The sequence below is a fragment of the Muntiacus reevesi genome, chromosome 15 (genome assembly GCF_963930625.1).
Source record: "Muntiacus reevesi chromosome 15, mMunRee1.1, whole genome shotgun sequence".
In the NCBI taxonomy this organism is placed as follows: domain Eukaryota; kingdom Metazoa; phylum Chordata; class Mammalia; order Artiodactyla; family Cervidae; genus Muntiacus; species Muntiacus reevesi.
In genome coordinates this window covers 63,917,074-63,941,578 of record NC_089263.1, presented here as the reverse complement: position 1 = coordinate 63,941,578, position 24,505 = coordinate 63,917,074, and the positions used below count along the sequence as shown (strand labels likewise).

Genomic DNA, 24,505 nt, shown 5'->3' with positions numbered 1-24,505 from the left:
TATATATTTTACCACAATTTGTTTTAAAAAGAAAGAAATCACAGCTATAAGTAATTTCTCACTAGTGACAGATTAAAATAAACAACCTAAACAAAAGTGCGTTCTTACTACTGACAGCAGGGATGGGGTAGAAGGATGGTGGTGGCGTGGTCCGCTGTGAGCACAGGATTCGTGTGGCCTGCCCAGTTGCATGGCCTTTGCTCCATCCTCGGCTTGATCCAAGACACCAGGGAAATGTTCATGGGTTAATGAATGAAACTGCCACTCCCGGGGTGCTCAGAAGGGAGCTAGAAAGTTGCAGAGGAAGCTTCTCAGGCTATCATGCAACGTCCCGCCCTTAATTTCTTTTGTTTGATAGAGACTGACCGGGAAAGTCGGTGACTCAGAAGCCTTGGCGAGGCTGTCTGCCCAGCTGGACGGATCAAGGGAGTGAGATGGGTCGGCGTAAAAAGAAATCAAGGGAGGAAAGAGAAGGAGCAGACAGAAAATTCAAAGGCCAGCCCAGAAACAAAAGATGGAAGATTCTGACCTGGCTCCGCATCGAGACCTGGGGGCATCGAGACCCCCAGACTGCTGCTGTTCCTCTGGCAGAGAGCTCTGAAGGTACCCGGGTCACTCTCACCTTTTCCATCTGGCGGAAAGTGGTGTCTGTCCCTTCCTTCTTTTGTTCCTCATCCATCCCTTCCTTCAGTATTTATTGCACACTGCCCTCGAGGCTGTCATGCGGAGGGTTTGGGGGGACCTGGCAGAGTGATGAGACCCCTCCTTCCCAAGCCTGGAGGACCGCACAAGATGCGGGGGTGCTGGCTTGTTGATGATAGCTGTGATGGGGGTGAGATGGAGCTGAGCCCCGGGCCGGGGGCAGGGCAGGGGGACTCGAGCTCACACGGAGGGGCAGGAATGGCGCCCACAGAGTCCATCAGCCGAGTCGTCCCTCTCATGAGACCTCACCGTGGATCTCACGTGAAGCTCGTTTCAAAGCTGACGCAACGCAGGTTCCGAGAGGCTGAGTCACTTGCCCAGCAAGTGAGGGGGTCAGTGTTCCAATCCAGACAACCAGAAGTGGGTACGGGGTTGCACCCCCGGCTCTGGGGTGCAGGGGCGAGAGAAGAGGAACAGGGGCTGGGCGTGGGGCTGGGTGTGTCTGGTCTGTGGGGGACCCACGTGTGTGTACCCACATCCCCGCTGGGGTCTGCGCCCAGGGAAGCTCACTGGATGGCCTTGAGTGGGGGAGTGGGGCTGGACTGCCCTATTAATTAAAGCTCTGGTCTTGGGGGTTGTTTGGGGAAAGGCTAGGGGGGTGTTTTTTGAGGAGCTGGTGTTTTTAAAAGCTAGAGAGAGTTCTCTTGAAGAGAAAAGGCTTCATGCTTTCCATGTGGGCAGTGGAAAGTTGCAGAATTGCAGTGGGAGCCCAGGGTCGTGGGGGCCACTGTCTTTATGTCTCTGATATCTGGACGGTGACCAGCATCACGGTCACCTAAGGGACAAGCATTTTTCAGTCGACTCACAGGAGATGGGATCTCGGGGGGAGTCTCCCGGGTCCTTACTAGCCTGGTGACGTTGGGGTACTTCTGCCAGGAGGGTCAATGTGCCAGGGTCATTCCCCTTCCTTTCCCAACTATGGTGGCCAGTGTGTGACTGGTGGGGAAACTGGGAGATGGTCAGGCGGTCGGGGGCAGCCGAACTGTCCTCGGGTTCCTGGCCGGTGGAGGGCCTGGTGGGTGCTGGCCAGGCCTATCTGCCTTCACCCAATCGCTTGGGTGTGTGTGGAGACAGCGGGGGCCGCCACCCCATGTCTGACCTTCGTCAGCCTCACCCTGTCCCCGCCAGTGTTCCTGCTGACAGATAGCATCAACACAGCTGTGTTCGTCGGAAGCCTGAGGGCCCTCAGGACTTTGTAAGGGTGGCTGGCCTGTTTGGGGAGGGGGATCGGTGCTCCCACCCAGAGCGGGGGCCAGGGTGGGGTGGGATCAACAGGGGTTTCCTCTCTGAGGTTCAGGGTGAGAGGGGTGCATGAGCTCCAGGAGCTCATGAGCTCATGAACCACACACAGGAAGCTTTCGTAGTCACGGGAGCAAATAAAAGCAGAAATAGGTGAAATTATTTTACTGATATGGTTTACTAGGCTAAAGTAGTATGTTAGCATGCTTCAGCATTCAATCAGCATTATTACTATTAAGATGTTTTAGAGATTTCCCTGGTGGTCCAGTGGTTAAAGACACTGCCTTTTCCCATGCAGGGAGCCTGGGTTCCGTCCGGGGCCGGGGAACTAAGATCCCATGTACTGCGAAGCATGGCCATTCAGACAAACAAACAAAACCTTGTGAGATATTTTGCATTCCTTTTTCCCTACGCAGTCTGTGAAAACTGATGTGGGTTTCGCACGGACAGCACAGCCCAGCTGGACAGTTCAAGTGCCCAGCGGCCATGTGTGGCTCGCGGCTGCTCCTGGTACAATGCCTCTCTGGAAAGAAGGGCAGTGATGCTAGGGTGGCCCTGAGGCTGCCAACATCACAGAGACGCCAGGGGCTAGATTTCCTGTTTTCGAATCTCACCTAATTCATTATCATAAAGGAGCCACGCAGGGGGAGTGGGACAGAGTGAGAAAGTAGCATTAGCATAAATACACTACCGTGCGGGTGAAATAGACCGCTGGTGGGAGGCTGTGTAGCCAGGGAGCCCGGCCTGATGCTCTGTGATGACCTAGACGGGTGGGACGCTCGAGAGGAGAGGATATATATGTAGTTATGACCGATTCATGTTTGTTTTTTCAGCAAAACCCAACACAACAGTGAAAAGCAATTGTCCTCCAGTAAAAAGTTAATTAATTAATTAAAAAAAAAACGGAGCTATTTACTAGGAGTAGGTAGGGGCTTTTCACCCCTGCCAACATAGTCAAGTTGGAGGCTGTCCTGATCCAATATGTCTTGCTTTAAAGTTTTTCGTTATTACGATGTACATTCACCTGCTTTCACTGAGAGACCCAACAATACAGTGGTCTAAGCAAGATAAAATTCACATTTTTTTAGGGTTTGCCAGGTGGTTCAGTGATAAAGGATCCGCCTGTCAATGCAAGAGACTCAGATGCCGGTTCGATCCCTGGGTCAGGAAGATCCCTTGGAGGAGGGCTGGCAATCCACTCCAGTGTTCTTTCCTGGAGAGTCCGTGAACAGAGGAGTCTGGCGGGCTACCGTCCACAGGGCTGCAAGGAGTTGGACACGACTGAAGCGATTTAGTGCACACACGCCGGTGCTCCAGAGAGCTTAGTTCAGTGCGGTTCAGTTGCTCAGTCGTGTCTGACTCTTTTCGACCCCATGGACTGCAGCACGCCAGGCTTCCCTGTCCATCACCAGCTCCTGGAACTTGCTCAAACTCATGTCCATCAAGTCAGTGATGCCATCCAACCGTCTCATCCTCTGTTGTCCCCTTCTCCTCCTGCCTCCAATCTTTCCCAGCATCAGGGTCTTTTCCAAAGAGTCAAGTTTTCGTATTAGGTGGCCAAAGTATTGGAGTTTCAGCTTCAACATCAGTCCTTCCAATGAACATTCAGGACTGATCTCCTTTAGGATGGACTGGTTTGCTCTCCTTGCAGTCCAAGGGACTCTCCAGTGTCTTCTCCAACATCACAGTTCAAAAGCATCAATTCTGCACTCAGCTTTCTTTATAGTCCATCTCTCACATCCATACATGACTACTGGAAAAACCATAGCTTTGACTAGACGGACCTTTGTCGGCTAAGTAATATGCTGTCTAGGTTGGTCACAGCTCAGCGCCCATAGAGTTCAGGGACCCCAACTTTGACCTTGAGGTCTGCTGCCAGCTGCTACTAGGTGGGGCTCCTGCCTCATAGCTCGGGGGGCTGCCCTGCTCCTGTTTTCATAGGTGTGTCCAGTAGTCAGGAAGCAGGACTGGGGAGGAGAAGAACGTGCCTCTGCCCTTGACGATGGAAAGGCCCGAGACCCAACTTGAAATACAGCTCCCTTCCCACTTGGAAATTCAGGAGTTAAAGTGAATGCCCTTTCAGGTTAAAGTCCCCGAGAATGTATGCTGAGGTGTGCAGGTGCCTTTGAATTGCCCTCCTCCCACCCCTACTCCTTTCGGCTCCAGTCTGATCAGAACCTCTTCCTGTGACTGCAGGCTGGGCTGTGTCGCTGAGGACCTCTGGGATCCAGAGCGATTTCTGCCCTTCTGGTCTCTCCCTGCCTGGAGGGGTCCGTGGACCATCTCTTCCCTGCCTGACACCCACAGCATTTAGGAAATAAGGTCATCCCTAGCCCCTAAGTGCTTTGTCCTGGAACTTCAAGGTGTCATCCTTTTCCCCTCCAGCATTTTCAAAACCTCTTCCTTTCATTCTTTTCTCCAAGCCGATTCTTGGCACCCTTGTGCTTTCTGAGGGGGAGCTGAGAGGCAGCATGGGCACCACCTTCACCATGAGCTGCTGCCCCCGACCCTACATACTGAGACACAGGCCTTTGAGGCCGTCAGCTGCTGTACTGTCCAGATGCTCCTGGGCCCTGGGTGGCTGCCCGCTGGGGGTTAGCCTCTCTGGCCCTCCAGGTCCCCAGTCCAGGGTGTGGCACCCATGTGCCCAGCAGGACAGTGGGTGACCCTTCTTGTCCATAATTGCCCCAGCTGGCTCCATGCTGGTGGGCAATCCTGACCTACTCCCTGGGGTCTAAGGGCCTCCCATCCTGTGCCCCCATTACACACCCCTTAGTCCTGGAGAGAGCCAGCCCCTGGGCCATGTAACTACGGGTCTGGGTGCCTGCTTGGGCGAAGTGGTCTCTGAACAGCCCAGGGTGGCCAGGTCACAGGTGGTACTGGGGCTCCCGAGAACGGGGTGCTTAGATGGGGAGGGGCAGGCAGGGCAGTGGGCAGAGGTGAGAATGGAGGGGACCACAGGGAGGCCACCCTGTGTCCAAGGGCTCGAGTGGGTGCCAGCCCCAGCAGGGGGACTCTCCTATCCATCCACCTGTCTGTTGCTAGGCTGGCCTGATGTGGCCAAGGTCACTCTTTCTCTCTGAACTTTTGGGGAGAAGACCAATCACCTCATCTCGGAGGCTTTGCCTCCAGCTGCTGCTCAGGCCTGGGCTGCTTCCTTGTCTGGAGAAGGGGCTGAAACTGGGGAGCCTCAGGCACCCGGGGAGGGGAATGGAAGGCTCAAGCTGCACCCCACCCTGCCCCTCCAGGGATGGTTCTATGACAGCTGGATCTGTGTCTGTCTGTCTCTATCCTCTGTCATTTGTCTGTCATCCATCCATTGTTGATCCATCATCTATCCCTCCTTGTCATCTGTGTTTCTATTTACTATCTTTTATCTGTATCTGTCATCTGTTTCTTCTCTCTGTATCCATCAATCATCTCTCTCTCTACCTGTCCCGCGTCTCTCTACCTGTCCCATGTGTGGAAAGAAGCCGGGTTTGGTTGCCCTTGGATACTGTTGAGAAGCAGGTCTCAAGTGCGATTCTGGGCCCAGCACCTCCTGTCCCACTATGAAACCTGGCAGGAAAGCAGACTCCCTACCTGGGTGCGGATGGCCCCAGGGGGTCCTGATGGGCCTTCATGCGGAGAACCCCTGTGCTGGAGTATTTGCTACCAGCTCCGGGGGACTCCCTCCTGGCGTGCCTCTGTGTTCTGGCAGGGTGCTGATAACCACTCAGTCATCTGATGGGGACTCAGATCTTGATCCGCCCTGGAGCGTAGAGGCTCACAGATGTCATGATGGGCTCTGAAGGGGACCACATGAAAAGTTCACCGGGAAGAACCCTGTGCCCTTCTGCTCCTGTCTGGCCCCTCGACCTGGGCCCCAAAGGCTCCTCAAACAAGCCGCCTCGTCTTCTTGCCGGTACCTCTGATGGATAGGCGAGTTCAGCACAGGCACCCCCAGGCAAACGAGGTCGCTCCGAGGAGCCCCACGGCAGCCCCTCACCCCCTCACCCACCGTCCTCTCCTGCAGCCCCCACTGAGCCACCGGCCTCGGGTTCCTTTCTTCCAGGATTCTCACAGCTGGTCTTGGAGGGCCGCTTCCTGGAAGCCTGCCAGAGCATCTCATCCTTGGCAGAAGACAGGCAGGACCGTGGTTCCCAATACCAGATCGTGGCCCAGGGCATGTGGCAGGTCATCCAGGAGGCACTGGAGGGCGGCGGGGGCAGCCGGGAGCTGCAGAGGAAGCTCAGGTCGGTGGCGGCCGCAGTGGAGTGGGCCCGGGGCTCCTCGCGGGAGCTGGGTGGTGACCTGGCCTCCTGGGACTGCCAGCTGAGAACACAGCTGAGGAATGACGCCGAGAACCAGGTGCCCCCAAGCCCCGGAGACCGAGTGCCCCTGAACCCGGGAGACCAGCTGGGCGGGTACCTGGCGGAGCTGGCCGAGGCCATGGATCGTGGCCTGGACCCCCGGAGGGCAGGCTGGCTGGGAGCCCGCCTCTCGGCGACCGACAGAGAGTGCTTCCAGGAGGTGCTCCTGGACCGTCTCTCCGTGCTCCTGACCCGCAGCGGAGACCCGGACAGCTGCCGGGAGCTCTACACCTGGGCCAGGAAGGCCTTGTTTGGGCAGCTGGCGTGAGTCCGCCTCGGGGCCTCGGGGTCTTGGGCCAGGACACCGCCGTGGCGTGACGATCCTCGGGCCGGGGCGGTCAGAAGGGCCTCCTGGGGCGGGGGCGAACTCAGGGGACAGCCTGAGCACACACGTGCGTGTCTGTGGGTGTGTGTGTCAGTGTGTTCCTGGTGCGGCATGGGTACGGAGGGGTGTGCGAGCCTGTCGGTGAGTGTGTGGGAGCTGACGTCACGAGCTCACGCTCAGAGATGACCGCGAAGACTTTAGTTCCCATGCGTGGCCCCCAGCCGTCCTCCCCCTGAGCAGGGGCGGGTCCGGCGCGGAGTGCACTGCCCTCGGCTCTGAGCCAGGCCTCCCCGCTCCGCAGCCGGGCCTGTGCCCCTCACAGCTGCTTCCAATCCTGCAGGAAGACGCCGGAGCCTGCTGCTACCAGGAAACTCCCGGACCCGCTGGTGTTTGTCACCTGGATGTCCCAGGTGCAGAGCCGGCTGGTGGAGCTGATCCAGGTAACTGGCTTCTGGGAGCGCCCACCACCGGGCCTTCTTGTCCTGCATCTGGGGGTTGAGCTGGAGCCCAAGTCCACCCCTAGGACGGATCCAGGCCCTTGACCACTGCCCCGTGGGTCCGCGTCACAGGACGTGTTACAAAACGGCCTGTGGGGACTCCACCCCGGGTCCCGTTGCGGCTTTGACCAGCAGTGCAGTTTGGCTCCCCAGGCCCCGGAGCCTGGGAGGCTCAGATGGGGAGTTGGTTGTCCCCAGAGGGCGCAGGCGGTTAATCCATGGCAGACACGGTAAGACTGTAGCGCAATGGGCTCCTCTGTCCGTGAAGTTTTCTGGACAAGGATGCTGGAGTAGGTTGCCATTTCCTCCTCCAGTTCATTCTCCTCTCATTCAAACACGTGAGCACTTATAGCGCCATCGCAACTTTCTACCGCAACCATTTCTTAGAAAACATGATTTGCTGTCACAAACGAGACACAGGACATGTATACATTGAGACTGCAGTTTTCCAGTCACTGATAGAAATGTCCGGCCTTCTCCTCGGCGCACACAGACTTGCTGGCCTAACTCAAGGCTCCGTCCCCTTGAAGCACCCGGCTCAGAGCCTCCTGTTCTTGGAGTCTCTGCCTGAGAATCCGGGCCTTGTCGTCCTCTGCCTTCCACACTCGTCCACTGAGCTGAGCTGAGCAGAACGGCCAGGTGTCAGTTCAGACCCCCAGGCAGGATGAAGGGATCCCGCTGCTGGGTCCCCACGCCGCCCCCTGCTCCAGCCGCCCTCCCCTGGCAAGGGTGCCAAAGGCTGGGGCGCCGTCTCCCTGCCCTACACCACCAGCCCTATAAGGTTCCTGCTGTTTTAGGGACGTGGGGGTGTGGGGGCGTGAGGGGGGCAGGGCTAAGAGTGGAGAAGTACTGAGTGCTGGGCAGGCGTGGGGCACAGTGTCCTCTGCCAGGGTCCCCGTAAGCCGGCGCTGGCCGGCGGTGTGGGAGGGGGCTTCCTCCTGAGCGTTTGTCCTCGCCTTGGACCCGCCTGAGGGGTCACTCCGAGCTTTTCAGAGGGGTGCCATCAGCCTGGGGATCCCCAGCCCAGCCAGGCCTCTACAGGCTGTGGTAACCTCCGAGCTGTGGCCCAGGCCTTGTCAGTCCTGGCGTCCCGTGTGCTCTTGACCCCAGTCCGTTGGTATCTGGGCACCCCTGTCTGACCTGGTCACTGCGGGGACCCTGGACCCCGACGAGGGTAGCTCTTCATCCCCCCGCCCCCGACTGAGTGGTGATGACAGAAGCGGTTGTCTTCTCAGGGCTAGGGGTGGGGCGGATCCGGAAGGTGTCAGGCCTCCCGTGATGGGTTGATGGATGTGGGCTGTGAAAGAAGGGCTTTACTCAGGAAACCGGGGTCCCCCGGTGGGGGCATTTCAGGCTGCTGGTTGGTGGGGATCCTCGGGCTGGTCAAAGACTTGCCCCTCACTCCTGTCCCCAGTTGGGGTACCCCGGCCTCAGCTGTAGGGGGGCTGGACCTGGCTGTGCCCCAGAGAGAACACGGGGATGGAAGTTGCTTTTATTGTGTTCCGAGCAGAAAGAGTTGGAAAAACAACTAGAAGATGTCCTGACCTGTGATCAGAAAGAGTCGGCCACCTCTTCCTGCCAGGCATTCCTCAAAATCTTCCAGGTATGCCCACCACGAGGGTTGCTGGCACCTTCCTGAGTGGCCGGCCTGGAGGAGGAGGGGCCTGGAAGGACCGAGGTGCTGGGAGGGGCGTGGGTTTGGCACAGACAGGAGGGGCTGAGCGGGAGTGGTGCTGGGGGGTACGCAGTGCCCGAGGCCAGGCGAGGAGCGGAGCAGACAGCACTCAGTCCAGGCCTATCTCTTGGGTGGTGGGGTCCCAGTGCTGGGGTGCAGGAGCCTCTGCGGGGAACCTCTCATCTCATGAGGACCCACTCCTGGGTCTCACTTAGGACCTGGAAGAAACGGGTGTCTGGGGAGGGTGGAGCTTCAGTGGGGAGGGCCCTGAGGCTCCAGGAGACATTGTGCAGTCCACCTGGTATAAAATGTTTGGTCCGTGAGCATGAGTGTGAACATGTGCGTGCATGTACACGAATGTGTGCACATGTATATATATGCACATGTGTGCATGCACGTATGCATATGCACGTGTGCCTGTATATGGGAGTGTATGCATGTATAAGCACATGTATGTGTATGCGTGTGTGCATGTATACACATGTGTACATGCATGTGTGAGCATGTGTGTGTATACCCATGTCTGCAAGCATATGTGTGTATGCCTCTGTGTGTGCGCCTGTGTATATGTGTAAGTGCATGTTTGTGTGTGTGTGTGTGCATGTGTTTGGCTTTCTTCGTAGGGGTGAGTTGGTGTTTCTGTTGATTTTTGTGACTGCTGGGGCTGGAGAGAGAGATGATGAGACACTAAGAATCCTCAGTGCCTTTATCAGAGACGCCCTGTTGGGAGCATCGGGAGGGAGTTGAGCTGGGGCATGGGCTGGGGGAGAGTTGGCAGCCCCTGTTGAGGAGGCTGGTGCAGCCTCAGGGTGTGTGTCAAATAGGAGAAACTCCAGGTGTGTGAGGCTGAGGGCAGGACCCAGTCTGGGTGCGAGTGTGGAGGCCTGAGGAGACAGGGGGAGCCTGGTGGGAGGGGTCTGCCCCTTGCCATCTGCAGCAGGCAGGTTGGAAGGGGGCAAGGTGTGGGGACAGCTGGGACAGGCGCGGAGTTGGGGGGCGCATCCTCCCAGGGTCTGCCCCGTCCCCCGAGAGTCCACTTGCTTTGACTGACAGCTGTTGAAAGGAACCATAGATTCGGTGCAAGACATCGGGCCTCCCATCACCAGCCGGGTTCAAGCCATGGTTCTGAACACGTTTTCAGAGTTTCTGAAAAGGTAAGTGAAAAGGCAGCCCTGCCCAGGTGGGGAGGCCTGGCCTGGGTTCAGCTAACCCATGTCAGAGCGTTCACCTCGCCACCAGCTGCCAGGCCGGGGCCAGTTCACAAAATGCAGGGGGAGGGCTGGTTGGCTCTGGGTGACCCCCGTCCTGCCCACTCCGCATCTTGCCTTGGCTTTGGAGGCAGCCCTGTGTGACCGCAGAAACGTCCAGCCTGGAGGTCCTGGCCCGGCAGCTGTCCAGCTGGTTTTAAGGGGGCATGAGGTTTAAATTCTATTTAATTTCAACTAACTGACATTTGAACAGCATGTGGGGCATGGGGCTCGTGGCTCTCTGTTGCACGGCAGCGTGAGATTAGGGGGAACCCGGTTCGGTTCCCGTCCTTCTTGAAAATTTGTGCATCCTGGATTTTGTTACGCTGATGTTGAGGGGTTTTTTGTTTGTTTCATCTTCTTTTTTGGCCAAATACGGCTTGTGGGATGTTGTTCCCCAGCCAGGGATCGAACCGCTGCCTCAGAGCAGTAGAAGCACAGAGTCCCAACCACCAGGGAATTGCCATCGAGCTTTAAAAACTGCGATAAAGTACCATTTCTCTCGGTTGCTGGATTTCGGGGCGCTCCTTTAAACCTTGCGGCTGAGCTGAGAGCCTCACTCCCCGCCTGGTTGTCCCAGCAGGACTTGCTGTCAGGCTCCTCGGTCCACACCCAGCTCTGCCCTGGCCCCGGATTTGGGGGGAGAGCTCCCTCTCTCCCAGGGGGCTGGGGTGAGGGTGGCTGTGGCTGGGGTTGACTGGACTTGGTGAGACGCAAGTTTGGGGCGCAGCGCTGTGTACCGGGGCGTCACGGGGCCCCCTTTTCCGGGATTTCCAGTGTGGCTGTGTTCACCAAGCACAAGGCTCTCTGAAGGGCCTGGCACCAGGCAGGTTCCTCATGAGAAGCTGGAGATGTGAATCTTTAGATGAAACCAGCCAGGTTTTAAATGTTTACCCAAACACCACGGGGTGGCTAGTTTGAGATGGTGATTTATGCTCTAGGAATTTAAAGGCACTCCTTCTTTCCTGCCTTTGGGGAGCGGGGGTGTACGGGCCTCTCCTGACTCCTCTCTCCCCACTCTGCTGCGGGGGCATTGCAATGGCCCAGGCAGGGTGTGGGGTGCCCCCTTCCCTCCCCGTGGGCCCCCTCATCACTCCCAGGAGGACTTGTTTCCTACTTCTTCCTTCACCTGTCGGGAGAGTGCAGCATTAGCCATGACTCCAGACCACAGGAGAAACCCAGTCCCGTCCAGTTCTAGAAGCGTTTACCGCAAAGGGCCGAGCCAAGGACAGCATTGCAGGAAAAGAGCCTTGGGAAGCGTCCGCTCCAGCGCCTGGCGCAGAGCCGGCCACAGTCGTCCACACGTTGACCATGGCCTCCCACACTTGCTGTTTCACGGAAGAAGCAGCAGTCAGGCTGAGAAGGGGGCCGGCTCGCGCTGCTGGATGGGGCTGACTCACGGGGCGGCGCCTGCATTCTCCGCCTTCACACGCAGATACCGGGGTGAGGGTGCCCCCCACTTCCTCCAGCAGCAGGCCGGTGCCGGACTCTCCCCCCAGCTGCACGTGCTGCAGAACTGCTGCGTCCTGAGGTGGGTCCGGGTGTGACCCAGGTGTGGGCAGGGCGGGCAGCCTCGGACCCGGCGGGCCACTCTGCGTGGATGGCAGACTGGGTGCCTGTGTGAGAAGTGGGAGATGACCCCCCCCAAGCTGGATACCCAGTGGCAGGATTTCATACAGGAAACGCCAGATGCCAGGAACACTGGCTGCCGCTGGAAGGAGTTTTCCTCTTGTACCTTTTGCATTTCATGCTACAGGAATATAACACTTATTCCATGAATAAAAAAGAGTGGGGATGAAATAGACAACCAGGCGCAGAAATGAGTCTGTCTGCCCGAGGGTGCACAGAGGGCCAGCAGCAAGAGGGGTGTGCACGACTCAGGGCTGTGGCTGGGCCTGCAGGGCTCCCGGCTAGGCCCCACGGGCCCTGTGCGTTTCCTCCAACAGGAAAACGTGGCAGGATCTGGGCCAGGCCCGCACTCCCCTGGCGGACGTGGTGCTGCGTACCATCAGCGCCATCGAGGACCGGAGCCAGGATGACCTTGCGTCCGTGGTCAGAAGCCAGTACCGGGTGATGTACCCCCCAACTCCAGCCCTTGCGTGGGCCCTCTGCTGCTCCCAGTGGTGTGGCCAGAGAGTGCCTCTGTTTCCCTGGCTCCCTCCAGCCCAGGGCAATGAGAGGGATACAGCAAAGCCCAGGCACAGCTAGCTTCGAGTTCCCTGCATCCAGCCTCCCCCATGCCCGAGCCTGGGCCTTGGTCTGCAGTGGGAGGACAGCTCAGCTTCCCGTCTGGCCAGAGATGGGCCCCGTGCGGCTGAGGGGGCTGGGGCTGGCCTTGCCTCCACTCAGGAGGCCCGGCTCACCCTCACAGAGGGCAGCTGCCTGGGCAGGGCCCACGTTTGCAGTCTGTCCACGGGCAGACCCGCTCCTTTCTCTGTCTACCTGTGGAGCCACCTGTCCTGCCAGGCCAGTGGAGGCCTGACGCCCTGCCCCCTGCCCCGATCCCGCTCTGCCCCACGTGCCTCCCAGGCAGGGAAGCCTAGCTGTGACCCCGCCCCAGGTCTCTGGAGCTGAGACCAGGCGGGAAAGCCTCCCTCAGACTTCGTGCCATGCTGTGGTTTGCTGGGGACCCAGAGGAGAGTGAGGGACTCCAGGAAGACTCGGGAGGGCTCCGGGGAGGACCTGGCGTCAAGGGTTGCAGATGGAATCTGGGAGGCTTCCAGGAGTCGGCAGGAGAAGGTGGACCGAGCTTGGGGGCAGACAGTGGGCAAGCCTCTGGCTCCTGGGATGCAGGCCCTTCTGGTCCAGGGCTGTGGGCCTAGTGGAGAGCAGGGCTGGGGAGGTGGGGTCTGTAGGGCTGGAGGAGAGAAAGGGCAAGGATGGGAGACAGGCTGGGCTCAGGCCTCAGTGACTGTGACGCTCCTGTGCTCAGAGCCTACTGGAGCATCACTTCGGGAGGGAAGATGAGGGGCTGGCCCAAGCTCTGCGATCCCTCAGGCGGGGCCTGGAGCACTATCCCAGCCTGCTTCCTCCTCCCACGTACAAGGTAGGAAGGAGCAGAAGGGGGCTCCCTGGGGGTCAGCTCTGCGTGGCTGCTGGCATCCCCCTGGCCCCAGGGCTGTGGGCGCCGTCCTGCCAACAGGGCGGCCCAGGGCCAGAGACAGGCAGGGTTGCATGGCCCTGGTCGTCAGTCTGGCTCTTGGTCTCCCGGGGAAGGTGCGGGGCCAGCTGGCGGTCACCCCGGGAAGGAGCGGCTTTGTCGTGGAAGCCCAGTGGTCAGGGGTTAGGCCTGCCGAGTTGGGGGCCAGGCCCCACAGACCCAGCTAGAGGGGCATTGTGGACCATTCTGCCGCCCCACCCCCAAGGCTGAGCCCCTGAGGCCAGGAGACTTGTCCTGGGACAGCTTCGCTCCACCTTTCGCGTCCTCTTTCTTTTGGGGGGCAGAGCCTTGTGCAAAGCCTGTACAAAGCAGTCTTCACTGAGTACCTCCAGGCCTTGGTCACCCATCTCAAGAGGCTTAAGCCCCGGAAGTGGGAAGACCACCGGGGTCAGGTGGAAACGGACTTCCGGGAGCTGCGCGAGGCTTTCGGGAGGCAGGAGGTGAGCCCGGGGCCCTCGGGGGGTTCCGAGGGGCCGCCTTCCCCTTTCTGGTGTGTCTCTCTCCTCCCCTGACCAGCCTGGACCCGGCTGTCCCCTCCTGACCCGTCTGTGCCAGGCTGGTCTCTCAGGGCGGCCCTGGAGCCCTGGGCAGAGGGGAGGCAGGGCCTGGGGGGCACCCTGGGGGACTCAGGGGGTGACACGGGCAGGTACACCCTGCTCTCCCCGGCAGGGCTGGCCCGGGGGCCTGTGCGGTGACCCCGGGGTGAGGCCCGCGCTGAGTGAGGCTGGGAGCTCCTCTCCGCAGGGCCTCGGTGATGGAGCCCCTGGCCGGGAGGCCTTGATGGAAGTCTTCCAGCTCAGCGGGAAGCAGGGCAACCCGTGTCTGGATGAATGGCTGGACTCCTTCAGTGACAGGTTCCCAGACTACGTGAGGTGAGACGCAGCAGCGGGGCAGGTAGACGGGGGAGACTGCAGGGGGCTCAGCCCGGGCCTGGGTGGGGGCGGGACTGAGCTAAGGGCGCGGGCATGTGAAGGGTGAGTGTGAAGGGTGTGAAGGGTGTGAAGGGTGAGCATGAAGGGTGTGAAGGGTGTGAAGGGTGTGAAGGGTGTGAAGGGTGTGAAGGGTGAGCATGAAGGGTGTGAAGGGTGAGCATGAAGGGTGTGAAGGGTGAGTGTGAAGGGTGTGAAGGGTGTGAAGGGTGTGAAGGGTGAGTGTGAAGGGTGTGAAGGGTGAGTATGAAGGGTGTGAAGGGTGAGCATGAAGGGTGTGAAGGGTGAGCATGAAGGGTGTGAAGGGTGAGTGTGAAGGGTGTGAAGGGTGTGAAGGGTGAGTGTGAAGGGTGTGAAGGGTGAGCATGAAGGGTGTGAAGGGTGAGTGTGAAGGGTGTGAAGGGTGAGTATGAAGGGTGTGAAGGGTGAGCATGAAGGGTGTGAAGGGTGAGCATGAAGGGTGTGAAGGGTGAGTGTGAAGGGTGTGAAGGGTGAGTATGAAGGGTGTGAAGGGTGTGAAGGGTGTGAAGGGTGAGCATGAAGGGTGTGAAGGGTGAGCATGAAGGGTGTGAAGGGTGAGTGTGAAGGGTGTGAAGGGTGAGTATGAAGGGTGTGAAGGGTGTGAAGGGTGAGCATGAAGGGTGTGAAGGGTATGAAGGGTGTGAAGGGTGAGCATGAAGGGTGTGAAGGGTATGAAGGGTGTGAAGGGTGAGCATGAAGGGTGTGAAGGGTGTGAAGGGTGTGAAGGGTGAGCATGAAGGGTGTGAAGGGTGAGCATGAAGGGTGTGAAGGGTGAGTGTGAAGGGTGTGAAGGGTGAGTGTGAAGGGTGTGAAGGGTGTGAAGGGTGAGTATGAAGGGTGTGAAGGGTGTGAAGGGTGAGCATGAAGGGTGTGAAGGGTGAGTGTGAAGGGTGTGAAGGGTGAGTGTGAAGGGTGTGAAGGGTGTGAAGGGTGAGTATGAAGGGTGTGAAGGGTGTGAAGGGTGAGTATGAAGGCTGTGAAGGGTGAGCATGAAGGGTGTGAAGGGTGAGCATGAAGGGTGTGAAGGGTGTGAAGGGTGAGTATGAAGGGTGTGAAGGGTGTGAAGAGTGAGCATGAAGGGTGTGAAGGGTGTTAAGAGTTAGTATGAAGGGTGTGAAGGGTGTGAAGGGTGAGTATGAAGGGTGTGAAGGGTGTGAAGGGTATGAAGGGTAAGTATGAAGGGTGAGTTGCAGAGACTGGGAGCCCTGGGCCAGAAACACACATCTCAGCGCCTCCTATCCTCAGGAGGGAATCCAAGGCCAGAGAAGGGCAAGGACTTGCCCAGGGTCCCCCGCAGGCCTGTGCAGGCCCCTCACTGGTCTCTCTGCCTCCTGACACTGAGATCCACCCAGCTGGACCCTTGGAGTGGCCCAGTCCAGATCCCTTCCTGGTGTCCAGGACTGCCGGGTAGGCTGTCTAAGCGTCCTGGGGGTCATGGTTGTTGGTGGTGGGGTTGGGGATGGGGGAACCGCCTGCTGTCCCAGCTGCCCTGGAAGATGTTGCTCTAGACCCCACTCTCGTCTTCCTTTGCGCGCCCATGGGTGCACAGAGCCCTCTTCCTGTTGCTCAGCACACAGGGCCAGTCCGAGGAGCCTGAGCTCAGGAGCTGCTGCCCTTGCTCTTGGGGCTTCCTCACGACTTTCACAAAGTGACCGAGGGTGTGAGGGCTCCAGGGCCTTCTCCAGAGATGCCGGTAGGTCAGGATCCAGCCCTGGGCGGAGTGGCTGGGGCAGGGGCTTGGGGGTCTCGGAGGGGACCAGGATGAGGGGCTGGACTGGAGTGAGGGCCCAGTGACTCAAAGCAGACACTGCACCACCCGCCTGCAGGCAGCTCCCTGGGCCCCGAGTCAGCGGTTCTTGAATATTTTGGTTGCAAGACTCCTTTAGTCTGAACAATTATTGAACTGAAAAACTGTAGCTTACGTGGTTATATCGATTGATAGTTCCATTATTTGAAATTAAAACTGAGAAATATTAATTCATTTTATATGCTTGGAAAAAATAATAGAAATTCACTGGAATGCCCTTCCCACCTGCTGGGATTCTCCTCCCTCTAGGTCTGGCTCCTAGATGCCCCACCCCCCACCCCACCCCAGTCTATTTTATTCGCTTCCTTTCCTGAGATGCCCGTCATCATTGTCTTGGCCGAGAGCTGTCCTGTCTGGTCCCTGGCAAACGTCTTCATGGCGGAGGACCAGCCTCATATCTGGAGGACCAGACAGGTGTTTGTCTCCATCCCCTCGGTGCCCAGTGGCCTGCTGGCCGCCCCAAGTGGAGGTGGAAGTGAGCGCTCGTTTCCGGGAGCCTCTCCCCCGGGGCTGTGGATGTCGTGTGGCTCCAGGACCCGGTTAAGGTGGAAGATGTGTGTGCCCCTGGCCACTTCACAGGCGGCAGTCTGAAATCCAGAAGGAAACCATCCTTCTCAAGCCTGGACTCCTCCACCAGAAGGAATCCTGAGTCAGACACCGGGCGATGAAAGGCCAGCCTCCTCCACGGTCCACCCAGAAGAACCAGAGGGCGAGGGCGGGGCAGGGAGAGGCAAGGCATGGAGCATCTCAGCAGCCTGGCTGCGTGTCCTCTGCTGGTGGACAGCAGCTTTATTGAGATGCAATTCACATGCCATGTGGTTCACCCACACAAGTTTCAGGTACCATTCAGTGGTTTTTAGCATATTCACAGTTGTGCAGCCATCACCACAGTCAATGTTAGGACATTTTCACCTGCCCTAGAAAGAGACCCTGTAACCTTGTTGGCATGACCCCAAACCCCTCTTCCCAGCGTGCCCCCGGCCCTGGGCGGTCACTGCTCTGCTTTCTGGCCGCATAAGCGTGTCTGTTTCAGACACGTCACATAAAGTGAATCACATAATACGTTGCCTTTTGTGATTGGCTTCTTTCACTTAGCATTGTGCTTCAAGGTTCATCGGTGTTGTGGCTTGCATCCCTGTTCCGCTCATTTTTGAAATTTTCTCCTTCTTCGTTTGGCTGTGCTGGGTCTTAGTTGTGGCACTCAGCGTCTTTTCAGTTGTGGCACTAGATCCCTTAGTTGCAAAACGTCAGACCTCGTTCCCTGACTAGGCATCGAGCCCAGGCCCCCTGCACTGGGAGTGTGGAGTCATTCATAGCCCATTCATTTTTATAGTCGAGTGACACTCTGTTTTATATTTGGTTCCGTCATACATTTGTTGATGGACATTTGAGGTGTTTCCAGTTTGGGGCTGCTGTGAATAATGCTGCTGTGAGCACGTGTGTACAAGTTTTTGTGTGGACATGTGTTTTTAGTCCTGTGTTCCAGCTAGCAGTGGAATTCCTGGGTCAAACGGTGACTCCGCGTTTAATGTTTTGAGACACTTTAGGGTATTTCTCTGAAGCAGCTGCACCATTCTGCGTTCCCACCAGCGATGCATGAGGGGCCCAGTGCCTCCATATCCTCATCAACATTCCTTACGTCCGACTCTCTGATGACACCTGGCGGGTGTGACGTGGTCTCCCACAGTGGTTTTACTTGCTCACTTATTTATTTAATTTTCGTCTGCCCTGGGTCTTCGCTGCTGAGCAGCCTCGGCTGCAGTTGCGGAGAGCAGGGTCCCCTCTCTTGTTGAGGAGCACGGGCTCCGGGCGCCTGGGCTCACTCAGCAGCCGCAGTGTGTGAGCTCAGTGGCTGTGGCCCTTGGGCTTAGTCGCTCCGCGGCCCGCGGGGTCTTCCCAGATCAGGGTTGGAGCCTGTCCTCTGCGCTGGCAGGTGGATTCCATACCACTGAGTCACCAGGGAAGCCCCTCACTGCGGTTTTGATTTGCATTCTCTCTGATGAATAACTTGGAAAAGACCCTGATGCTGGGAAAGATTGAGGGCAGGAGGAGAAGGGGACGGCAGAGGATGAGATGGTTGGATGGCATCATCGACTGGATGGACATGGGTTTGAGTAAACTCCGGGAGTTGGTGATGGACAGGGAGGCCTGGCGTGCTGCGGTTCATGGGGTCTCAAAGAGTCGGACACGACTGAGCAACTGAACTGAACTGAACTGATGAATAACAATGTTGAGCATCTTTTCGTGTGCTTATGGGCCGTATGTATATCTTCTTTGAGAAATATCTATTCAAAAACTACTGCTTATAAGTTAGGTTGTTCAGCCTTTTGTTACTGAACTGTAAGAGTTTTTTTTTTTTTAAATATCCTAGATTCAAGTCCCTTACGAGACCCTCCCACCCCAAGCCCATGGCTTCAACGGGATGGACACTGGCCACCCAGAAACAGGCTGGCTCTTGGTGGGGGCAGCGTGGGGGCAGCTAAGGGAACCGCCTGCAAGCGACCCTGGGCCGCCCTGCCCCACTGCTGAGGCTTCCCCGGGTGGGCCGAGGGTGCAGCACCTGTGTCCAGGTTCCCTTGGCCCCGGCGAAAACCAAGACCTGGAGGATCTTGATCGGGAAGCCTGACTGGGGAAGACACACAAATGGACAGGGTGCGGGAGGGAGACGGCGCAGGAGCTGTGCCCCGAGGGAGGAGGGCTGAGCCCGCAGGAGGCGCTGTGTTTGCCGCAGGGCGGTGGGTGGGCTGGGCTGCGGTGGGGGGGGGGGGTGTAGGATGCCGCCCCCTCGCCAGGGTTAGGAGGAGGGTAGGAGTTTGTGAGTGCACACTGGGAGGGTGGGCGAGGAGAGACAGACGGGTGGGAGCCGGGCGGGTGCACGGCTGAGGCAGGCGCAGGGGCGGCCGGAAATGGTGGGGGGCAGGCAGGCGGCCCAGGAGCCCTTGTGCCAGGCCAGCGCACTCAGGCCTGTGGGCAGCGGTAGCTGAAGGGCTTCCATCAGGGGGTGACCCCGTCTGGCCTGTTGACCCAGCAGCTGCTGGCAGAGGGTAGGGGGCTGGGCAAGATGCCGTGACCCCCTGTTCGTGGGGCCCAGTGCCTCTGTCCCCCGGGAGGGGAGGGGGGAATGGGCGCTGTGGGGCATCTTGCGGGTGTTTGCACCACCTTGTCTGCACTGCCTCATCTCTGACAACATTTTGACATAGACCCGACTGCTACCGATTTTACAGATGAGCAGACCGAGGCTCAGAGTGGAGTGCAGCTTGTTCGGGGCCAGCCTGCTCTTCAGTCTGGGTGTGGGGACAAACCCAGGTCTGCCTGCCCCTCAGTCCAGCGGTCCACGGATGGTACAGGTCCCTGCAGAGGGTACCAGTGCCCACCAGAGGGCGCCAAAGCACAGCCTTTGTGGGCAAGCCCTCCCCCGGGGACCGAGGGTCCCAGAGGCAGCCCCTACTCCCAGGCCTTCTGCAGGCTGGCCGGCTCCAGGCTTGGAGAGCTGCAGTGCTCGGGTCCCGGCGGGTGAGGGGCACCCTGTCTGCCCCCGACAAGAGCAGGGATGAGAGCTTGGCCACCGGAGGGGGCAGTGTGAGAACCCGAGGTGACCACGAAGGAGCTCTGGGGCGCCTTCGCTGTCCTGAAATCTTTGGCAAACTCTTCAAGCTCCTGGAGGGCCCTGGGTCTTTGCGGAGCCCTGCACGGACCGCTGTGATCTGAACCAGCGTTCCCCCACCCGCAGAGGCCGCTCAGGAGGAATTCCCGCCTGTCCCCACGCCCGTCCCCTGGGTGGATTGTGACAAGAACACTTGGGTCCACAGGCCTGGGACTAGCCCCCCTGGTTCCTCCCTCCCTCCAGCCGGGAAGATGTGCAGAGCCGGCCGCAGCCCGCTGCGGCACACACCTCGCAGTGAGCCAGGCTTGTGGGGAGAAGAGGAGGGCGGGACAGGACGGCCAGGCTGGGCGGCCTCCCCCTTCCTTGGGGCCTCCGCGGGCCCAGACGGGCAGCAGGAGGTCATGGACTCAGGCCAGAGGGAGGACAGAAGGATGTCCCGGAGGGGAAGGTGGGGACGTCTGGGAGCTACTTGACAGGGTCCCCAGAAGGCACGCGTGCTTCCTGCCCCTGGATGCAGTCGAAGGACCATGGACAGGTTGGTCAACATCCTTTCACCGTGAGGGCAAAGGTGAGAGATTCGTGGAGGAAGGACCCGGAGCCTGGCTCCACTGGTCCCGTAATTAACCAACCCCAGGACCCCCGGGCTGGTCAGCTGCAGCCCAGAGCACCCCGAGGACGCAGGTCCTCACCCAGAGAGAGCACCCCCCCACACACTGGTCCTGGCGGCTCACCCCACTGAGGGCATCTGGGTGACAGGGGTGTCACCTGCCTTGGATGGTTTGACAGAATCATGACAGTATCACCCATGTAAGCTACAAATCCAAAGTCATCCCACCAAAGGCCACCGAGATCCCTGGGAGCTGAGGAAACACACTGAGGTTTGCCGAGGGGAGAGTGAGGGGCAGGGACCCCCCTGGCGGGCCGGTGGCGGAGACTCGGCGCTTCCACTGCCAGGCACGAGTCCAGTCCCAGGACAGGGAGCTGAGATCCCGCAAGCTGCACAGAGTGGCCGATGACATAAAATAAATACATAGTTTTTAAAAAGGGATGGACTACATTGCCAAATGGCCAAATCGGTGTAAAATTGGAGGATATCTGATGGGAGGACAAAGGCAAAGTCATGGTCAGAGAGGAGGGCAGGGAGCGGGGGAGTGGTAGGAGGAGACCTTTGCCGCATACCCGGGGTCCCTGCCATCAGTAGAAAATAAAAACGGTCCTTACTTAATCCCACATACACAGAGGGATTCTATAGGGAACAAAGGTAAACTTATGAAGTTAGAAGAAAACGCAGAAGACTCTTTCTAACATCTGGACAGGGAAGGACTTCTTACACAAAGATCCAAAAGCATAATCAATACGATTTGAAAAAACAACGATAAATTTGACTACATCAGAGCTCAGGGTTTTTCTCAGCAGACACCATGCTGTTGTTGTTTAGTCAATGAGTCGTGTCCGACTTGGCAACTCCAGGGACTGCAGCACGCCAGGTTTCCCTGTCCTTCGCCATCTCCCAGAGCTTGCTCAAATTCATGTCCGTTGAGCCTGTGATGCCATCCAACCATCTTGTCCTCTGTCATCCTCTGTCTAGGTTGGTTATAGCTTTTCTTCCAAGGAGCAAGCATCTTTTAATTTCATGACTGTAGTCACCATCTGCAGTGATTTTGGAACCCAAGAAAATAAAGTCTGCCACTGTTTCCATTGTTTCCCCATCTATTTGTCAAGAAGTGATGGGACCAGATCCCATGGTCTTTGTTTCTTGAATGTTTAGTTTTAAGTCAACTTTTTCACTCTCCTCTTTCACTTTCATCAAGAGGCGCTTCAGTTCTTCTTCGTTTTCTGTCATAAGGGTGGTGTCATCTGCGTATCTGAAGTTATTGATATTTCTCCCGGCAATCTTGATTCCAGCTTTTGTTTCATCCAGGCCAGCATTTCACATGATGTACTCTGCATGTAAGTTAAATAAGCAGGGTGACAATATACAGCCTTGACATACTCAGTAACCTCAGATATGGACACTTGCTCCTTGGAAGAAAAGCTATGACCAAACTCAACAGCATATTAAAAAGCAAAGGCATCACTTTCTGACAAAGTAAAAGTCCGTCTAGTCAAGGCTATGGTTTTTCCATTGGTCATGTATGGATGTGAGAGTTGGGCCATAAAGAAAGCTGAGCACCAAAGAATTGATGCTTTTGAACTGCGGCGTTGGAGGAGACTCTTGAGAGTCCCTTGGACTGCAAGGTGATCAAATCAGTAAATCCTAAAGGAAATCAACCCCAAATATTCATTGGAAGGACTGATGCTGAAGTTGAAACTCCAATACTTTGGCCACCTGATGCGAAGAACTAACTCATCGGAAAAGACCCTGATGCTGGGAAAGATTGAAGGCAGGACGAGAAGGGGATGACAGAGGATGAGATAGTTGGATGGCATCACCAACTCAATGGACATGATGAGTTTGAGCAAGCTCTGGGTGTTGGTGATGGACAGGGAAGCCTGGTGTGTTGCAGTCCAGGGGGTCCCAAAGAGTCAGACATCACTGAGCTACTGAACTGAGCTCTTGGCTATTGGGAATAATGATCCAGTTAATTTAAAAACATTTAAAAAATCTGTTTCTTATTTTGGCTGCATATTGCAGCATGTGGAATCTTACTTCCCTGATCAGGGATCGAACCCCTGCCCCCTGAAGTGGAAGCACGGAGTCTTAACCACTGGACCACCAGGGAAATCCCCTTCTAGTTAATTTTATTTTATTTTATTTTTTCCCAGTTAATTTTAAAGAAGCATGAGCAGAAGCTGCCTGCAGTCACGTCATTTTTTATCTCCTTTTCCTTCTCCTCCTAGGAAATAAAAGAGTAACTCTCATACAGCTGTTTTGGGGCTGAGACCTAGAATTGGTTTAAGAATTTAAACACCGTTTTAGCTGGTCCCAGAGGTTCAGATATATAGTATTTTAATATATTTTAAAAGAAATTTACAGTTCAGGACTATATTTCCTTTTTGAGCCTAGAGATGTCCGAGTGTTTTTATTTTAGTTTTTCTTTTTATTTTTGGTTGCGCGGGTCTTCATTGCTGTACGTGGACTGTCTCTAGCTTTGAGGATCAGGGCTGCTGTCTTGTTCCAGGGCATGGGCCTCTCACTGGGGTGGCTTCTCTTGTTTGGGAGCTCAGGCTTCAGTAGCTGGGGCACACGGGCTTAGCTGCCCCGCAGCATGAGGGATCTTCCCGGGCCAGGGATCAAAGCTGTGTCTCCTGCATTAACAGGTGGACCCTTAACCATGGACCACCAGGGACGTCCTCAGAGTTTATAAATTTAAACTTCCAGGTGAGAGGTTCGTTTTGTTTTCTGATTTGTTTTTATCTTTTGGTTTTACTGTGTGGTACCACAGAATGTTGTCTATATGGTTTTATTTCTTGGGACATATTGGAGTTTGAGGGGAGAGCAGTATGTCAAGATGCTCACAGAGGTTCCCTGGGAAGGGTTGGGAGTGTGGGCCCGGCAGCTCTGGGCCGGCCCTGGCCCTGCTCCAGCTTGGGCTGGAAGGACAAGCCTGGCCTTCACATCATCCCCCTGTTCCCATGGAACTGTCCTGGGCCTGGGACTCCAGTGCCACTGACACGGAAGATCTCTGGGAGCCCTGAGACTGGTGGAATGTGCCAGACCACCACCCCCGCTTCCCCCATCAGCCTGTAACCCTAGCGCCCCCTTCCCAGCAGGCTTTGCCTATAGACCAAGACCTGGTCCCTCACTGGGACCACGCTCGGGGTCAGTCTGTGTCCTTCCCCCAGAAAGACCCTCAGCTGGGTGGGGAGGGCATCACTTTGGGGGCCCAATACCCAGGAGCCCAGTCTCCTATCGCCCACCTTTTCTCCAACCTTGGCCTCACTGGCCAGCAGAGGGCGCCCTGGCCCATCCCAGAGAGTCCCAGGCGTTCTCGGGGCTTCCTCCGTGAAGCAAGTGGTAAAAAACCCGCCGGGCAACGCAGGAGATGCAAGAGAGGTGGACGCCATCCCTAGGTGGGGAAGACCCCGTGGAGGAGGAAATGGCAACCCACTCCAGAATTCCTGGACAGAGGAGCCTGGCGAACTGCAGTCCGTGGGGTCGCAAAGAGTCGGACTGAGCGCGTGTACACACACACACAGAGACACACATCAGACTGAGTACACACACACACACACACACAGATACACGTCGGACTGAGTATACACACACACACACACACACACACACACACACACACACGTCGGACTGAGTATACACACACACACACACACACATCCCGTCCAGAGAGCTGGGCACACACACACACAGATACACACGTCGGAATGAGCACACGTGCGCGCGCGCACGCACACACACACATAGACACAGACACACACACACAGACACACACGTGGGACTGAGCACACGTGCGCGCGCGTGCACACACACACACACACACTGAGCACACGTGCACACACACACAGAGACACCGAGCACACGTGCACACACACACACACACACACACACAGACACAGACACACACACACACACACACACACACACACATCCCGTCCAGAGAGCTGGGCACACACACACACAGATACACACGTGGGACTGAGCACACGTGCGCGCGCGCACGCACACACACACACAAACACACAGACACACACACACACACACACACTGAGCACACGTGCACACACACACAGAGACACTGAGCACACGTGCACACACACACACACAGACACACAGACACACACGTGGGACTGAGCACACGTGCGCACACACACACACACACACGCACTGAGCACACGTGCGCGTGCGCACACACACACACACACACACAGACACACACACACACACACACACACACACCCGTCCAGACAGCTGGTCTAGCCTGGGGAGTCCCGCTCAGAGGCCGGGGAGGCCGGGCCGTCCTCCGCGCAAGCTGTGAAGGGAGCCCCCGC

At 57.3% G+C, this 24,505-nt stretch overlaps 1 protein-coding gene across 7 annotated transcripts; it reads left to right on the top strand.

Moving 5' to 3' along the window:
- Positions 1 to 369: 369 nt before the first annotated feature.
- Positions 370 to 17,266, top strand: LOC136147421 (uncharacterized). Of its 7 annotated transcripts, none has more exons than XM_065906821.1 (13): positions 370 to 603; positions 5,996 to 6,557; positions 6,959 to 7,058; positions 8,626 to 8,718; positions 9,844 to 9,944; positions 11,473 to 11,568; positions 11,984 to 12,107; positions 12,970 to 13,083; positions 13,482 to 13,637; positions 13,867 to 14,069; positions 15,393 to 15,554; positions 15,718 to 15,840; positions 16,534 to 17,266. In XM_065906821.1, exons 1-12 carry the CDS (start codon positions 435 to 437, stop codon positions 15,797 to 15,799), a joined length of 1,962 nt encoding a protein of 653 aa, XP_065762893.1. In that variant the 5' UTR covers positions 370 to 434; the 3' UTR covers positions 15,800 to 15,840; positions 16,534 to 17,266. The 7 variants fall into 7 exon arrangements, with proteins under 7 accessions (XP_065762893.1, XP_065762891.1, XP_065762890.1 ...); XM_065906819.1 differs by lacking the exon at positions 16,534 to 17,266 and adding an exon at positions 16,270 to 16,528; XM_065906818.1 differs by lacking the exon at positions 16,534 to 17,266 and adding an exon at positions 16,204 to 16,528.
- The last annotated feature ends 7,239 nt before the right edge of the window (positions 17,267 to 24,505 follow it).